A 5,965-nucleotide genomic window follows, 5' to 3' on the forward strand; every position below is an offset into this window, starting at 1 on the left:
TTACTGCACCAACTGATTCTGCCACTGTGTGGATTTAATGACTCGACGTGTCCCGGAAGAAAAACCAACTCAGCAGTATGGACTTCGCAGACATTTGATGGAATGGCTAAATTCTTTTTGATGTATTAATTACTTGTATGATTGCTGTGAAAGGGTGAATAGACTAAGTGCATTTCGTACATCGACATCGTACCAAATACAGCAATCAATCATCTGTTTAAACTTTAAAGTCCAACTACATCGTTGGCCGAGGCCACGACCCCTTTGACGGCAATTTTACAAAGAATTACCTATAAGTAGAGATCAATCTACTCCAGCTCTCTCATCCTTCACAAAATCAGTTTCCTTGAGCAAATTAAAATGGGTTCGAAGACACTTCTTTTCTATTACATTTCCATGGCTAGCTACCGTGTTAATGATTACCTCAGAGGTGGTTAATTGCTAGGGAATTGGCTGAGTCCCCCATGACAGTTGACAGTAGCAAGACATTTGTTGTCTAGTCTCATTTCGTCCTTTTATTTTAGGACCACAAATTTCACCTTTTAAATCATGTACTCTCTTTGTCCCAAAGCGTTTGTCGCATTTCAGAATTTCAACTTGTTAAGAATAGTGTCTAAATTGTGATATTAGTGTTTTCGTTTCCAATTTTTTCGTCCAAAATTTGAAATTCAAATGTGAATCTAGGATGAAGCATAGGTAAAGGTTGGAATAATGTTAATTTTGATTTTGATAAGATGACAAAGTTTGGAGATATCCCAAAATAGAAAACATGATATTTTAAAATGAACAAAACAAATGCTTTAAATGTACAACTGAAATTAGTACTCCATTCGTCCAATTTAAAGTGTCATATTTTATATTTTGAAATGTCCCCAAACATTTGTGCTTTACAGTTTAAATGCTTTTAAAAAAAATGCTTTACAATTTAAATACACCTTAATTTAAAACTACTGTACATTTAAGTATAGAAGCCTTTCTGACTTTGGGACTTGGGGTATAGTGGTCAGTCATCTATGGTTGGCTATGATAAAACTACCTCTTTGTTCGGAGTGTTTAACCATTTTATTGGTATTTGTAAAGAAAACCCTCGATTGAGTATAAAAACATTATAGATTTTGATATTCGTTAAACTAAAAGCACGCACAAATTGGAACAAAGTTCGAAATTACAAATCATTCCTAGATTACCCCAATACACGCTTTTATTATCTTCAATGCAGACAAGACAGTTTGAGACGAATGGCGTAGAACAAGCCAAGTACCCTGGATGTGGCTATGGAGAGGTACCTTGGAGGACCGGTGGTGGGTATGTGGGGCTATCCAAGAGAACTAGAGAAGGTTATGGGCAATGTTTTCAGAATCGGACCGGATCGGCTAGTTCAATCGATTGGACCGCGAACCGAACAGGCCAACGGTCCGGTCTAGAGCTAAAGCCGGAGAGTAATCAAAAACCGCTAGAAATCGAATGACTCGGACGAACCGTGAAAACCCGCTTAGACCGTGAACCGGCGATTTTTGAAACTTTTCAAAATTAATCGGCTAGTTCAATCGATTGGACCGCGAACCGAACAGGCCAACGGTCCGGTCTAGAGCTAAAGCCGGAGAGTAATCAAAAACCGCTAGAAACCGAATGACTCGGACGAACCGTGAAAACCCGCTTAGACTGTGAACCGGCGGTTTTTGAAACTTTTCAAAATTAATCGGCTAGTTCAATCGATTGGACCGCGAACCAAACATGCCAACGGTCCGGTCTAGAGCTAAAGCCGGAGAGTAATCAAAAACCGCTAGAAACCGAATGACTCGGACAAACCGTGAAAACCCGCTTAGACCGTGAACCGGCGGTTTTTGAAACTTTTCAAAATTAATCGGCTAGTTCAATCGATTGGACCGCGAACCGAACAGGCCAACGGTCCGGTCTAGAGCTAAAGCCGGAGAGTAATCAAAAACCGCTAGAAACCGAATGACTCGGACGAACCGTGAAAACCCGCTTAGACTGTGAACCGGCGGTTTTTGAAACTTTTCAAAATTAATTTCCAAATTGCAGCCACCAAGAATCGAACACCAAACCTTGTGTTTCTCATAAGAAACCCTTACCACAAAACCATAGCCAGCGGACACGATTATTTTGTGTAGATATCTACTTAACTTATTAAGTGAAAAACTAAAAATACCCCAAACCTAAGACACATCAAACTTATTTCTTTGTATATAAAAAATATATAAATGGAAAGATAGTAATAATTGTTAGTATATGTATATATATTTAATAAATTAGGTGAATATTAAATGTGTTAGGACAACCGTTAAAAAAATCCTTTAATAAAATAGCTTTTTCAAATTATTTTTTAAATTTTTGTAGAAAAATGTACGACAACGATTTAATGTGTGTAGAATAAAAATAATCAAGAAATAGTTTTGTGAAAAAATAAAAAAAAATGACAATCCAAACAAGGTCTAATTTGGTAACTAAATTGAATTGTTTAGATAAGTTATTGTTTTAAAAAAATTTAATTACATCAGAAACATTTGTGCTTTACATCATAAATATATTGTTGGTATATCAATGTTTGTTGATGTACTCCCCTTGATTATTAATGTAATCCCCTTGATTTTTTAATTTGTGAAAATAAATAAAAATACTCAGACTTTTAATTTCAGTTACAATCTCACAATAAAATAGTGGTTGAAATGCAATAACAGATAGAAAGATTGAGTAGGGATATTCTTGCTCAATTGACATTGTAGACAAGTATTTAGGAAAAAAATTGATAAGTAATTATTATTTTAAAAAATATTTATAATTACATTGTACACATTCGTACTTTACATCATGACTCCTTGATTTTTTTTATTTGTGTGAATAAACAAAATACTTAAAAATTTTAATTTCAATTACAATCTCAAAACAATATCATAGGTAGTAAGATTGAATAAGGATATTGTTACCTAACTGACTGGTAAATAAGTATTAAATAAGGGAACATTGATAAATAATTGGGCGCTAATAACAATTTTCTAGTGGACAAAAAATGTGAATATGGAGAATTTTTTTCTTTCCAATGAATATGGACCGAGTGAGAAAGTCAAATGTCCGAAATGAAAACACAAATTTGAAAAAAGTTAAAAAAGAATTATTTTTCTTTAACCCAAATTATTTAATGCTACAACTACTCACTTTTATCTCATTTTTTGTTTCTTATCAAGTTTGCATTTCTATTTTCGATTCTCTTGACTTCCTTCGAACTCCAAACTTTCTTTTTTAAATTGCAATCTCTAAATCCCAAAGACGCAAATTAAAATTTAAGTTCACAATGTCAAATTCTCATAGACGTGAATTTTGTATAATTTCAAAATATTGTGATATTTTTGGGTTAGATTTAAGATTATTTTGGTAGATATAATTGAAATTGAAATGAAATTTATTTGTTTTAACTTATAATTTAAAAAATTTATTTTTGAAAATCCAAGCTATTCAAAAATAGTAAACTTTTCATCATATAAAGTTTTAAATTAGTCTATTGCATGTCTTATGTTGTACATATATATATATTTATATAAATTATTTTTAAAAAAAATTCATTGAACCGATCTTGAACCGGTCCGACCGATTGAACCTCGACCCTTTCACTTTACCGGTTCAATTGACGGTCCGAGTTTTAAAACATTGGTTATGGGGGACATCCTGATGGTGGATATTGCCGCTTTTATTGTTGCAACTGAAGCTGTTAAGGTAGGGGTTGCAGGTGCTACCCGTGTCCTGGTTAGCCGGAGGAGACTAAGCATCAGAACTAACACAAATAAGTGCTTGAGAAGTGATGTAATATTCACTGTATGTATTTAGATGAATACATACAGTGAAGGTTGGGTTCGACAGGAAGGTTGGGTTTGACGGTAAGGTGAGAGGAATTATAATTAGATAAATTATATTCAAGATCGTCTACTTATAAAAAAGAATTTTAAAAAATTATGTGTCTCTTTTATGAGCATTTTTGTGTCATGGCAAAACAATCTCATGCTACATGAAGTCATTTTAGTGGCTTTGCACCAAAAAATGGCTAAATTTGGTACGTTGGTTCATCTATAAATCAGTTTACCATCATAAAATGGTTTTTATTTTTTATTTTTGCAATTTTAAGTATACGTAATCAACTAATGTAATCCCAATATTTGTGATAATAGATTTTACAAAAGCACTATCTATCCGGTTTTGTTAAGTGTTTCACTAAAAATAGATTTAAAAAAAAACCTTATCTCCCCTATCTGTCAAATATAATATAGGAGCTGAAAAGAAATGATAAAACCAAATATTTAATCTAGCCATACCAAAAATCTGGTCAAAAGCTCAAGGAGATTTTGTTTATTTAACTAGTTTAATTTCACAAGAAAGTTAAAAGTCTAATTGACCAGCTGACTTCAAGAGCGTCAATTATACTATACAGAAAAAGTATGAGTACACTGAATTTGAGACTCGAGGACGTATAATGATCAGTTCAAAGGAAGGGGTCCAGTAATTAATTGTAGCATGTCGTTTTCCAATATCGGGAACATGACTATCTAATTTCATAAAATACACTAAATAAATTCAAAAAACATGACTTTGTTCCTTGCCTGAAGTTTGTTGCTCAAATGACAAAACTGTCTCTAGATCTACTAGTAAATGATCACAAAAGGAGCTTTACCCCTTTTGCCATTCTTTGTCCTGTCTGAAAGGAGTCAAGGCTTAAGATAGTGTAGCTTTTGGGAATATCTTGTTGAAACTTCGAAGTGTTAAAAAATTTCTCAGCAAATATTCTTGAATTATTTGGGTATAATTTAGATTTAGACAACGAAGCATGTGAGTATATTTGTGAATCCAAGCAGAAGTAATGGCTGTTGAAACTTGAAACACGCATAAGATTTCATTTACACCTCATTGAAGTTGAGAAAAGTACATCATCATTTGCAGTGATTCACCTGATGGTGAATTCGATACCACTGATAAAGCTCTTATTTTTATCACACAATACATAATTTTATTACTTTTAAGCCTCTTAATTTGGACCAAAGGCATTTAAGCGCCATGACCCATACGTCCTGGCTATTAGTTTTGCGGTTTGGTTTCTGGCTCAGTGTAACCAGCGTCCTTTGGCTCACCAGCATATGTGCAGCATCTGCAGCCTCCATAGCCGCCGCCGCCACAGCAACCATGGTTACAACCACCACCACCACCACCATAATGACCACCACCACCACCACCACCACAATGGCCTCCATAACAATGGCCGCCACCACCATAACGGCCGCCGCCGCCACCATAACGGCCGCCGCCACCACCGTACTTGGATTCTTCCAGGCCTTCAGTGCTCTTCTCTGCTGCATTGGCTGCAAATAGTCACGGGATCATGCAGAACTATTTAGTTAGTACATGCGTCCTAGAAAAAAAAAATTTTATAGGAAAAAAACCGTCTTGAGGAATTCATGTTGTGCAAAAACGTCTATGTTTTGCAGGTATAAAATTGTTGATAAAGGAAAGAGTAAGTTCTTGAATGGACAGCTAACTATTTTCGGTCACTTTAAGAAAAAAAAGAAAGCTTACTATTTTCGGCCAAATCCCTGGCTGTCACCTCTGAGGCAATCATCAGAACTGCTGCTAAAAGGCATAGGAGGAGAATTGCCTTGGAACCCATTTTTGTTTTCCTCACACAAATTGGTTTATGAACTCAAGAATTGGAGTTGAGAACAATGAGAAGGATGAGGAAGCTGGAGCCTTCTCTTCTCTATTTATAGGGAAATTTACGTGACATGTTTCACGAAGATGGAGAGATAAAATATGCGTGTAAATGTTTCGACTGGGGGTAAATAATAGAGAGCTTAGAAATACAAAAGAATGTAACAACGAAAGTATCACAAATTGTAATTCTGAATTCAAAATAGCATAACTAGCATTTTAGTGAAAGGATAACTCTGAAGCAAAATAATTATAATAA

At 34.7% G+C, this 5,965-nt stretch overlaps 1 protein-coding gene across 1 annotated transcript; it reads right to left on the reverse strand.

The window, feature by feature from the left end:
* Window positions 1-4,869: 4,869 nt before the first annotated feature.
* On the reverse strand, window positions 4,870-5,735 carry LOC113764759 (cold and drought-regulated protein CORA-like). The gene is made up of 2 exons (XM_027308741.1): window positions 5,575-5,735; window positions 4,870-5,360 (listed from the first exon to the last, which is right to left on the reverse strand). Exons 1-2 carry the CDS (start codon window positions 5,663-5,665, stop codon window positions 5,080-5,082), a joined length of 372 nt encoding a protein of 123 aa, XP_027164542.1. The 5' UTR covers window positions 5,666-5,735; the 3' UTR covers window positions 4,870-5,079.
* Window positions 5,736-5,965: the final 230 nt, after the last annotated feature.

This window comes from Coffea eugenioides, chromosome 3, assembly GCF_003713205.1.
Source record: "Coffea eugenioides isolate CCC68of chromosome 3, Ceug_1.0, whole genome shotgun sequence".
Classification (NCBI taxonomy): Eukaryota; Viridiplantae; Streptophyta; class Magnoliopsida; order Gentianales; family Rubiaceae; genus Coffea; species Coffea eugenioides.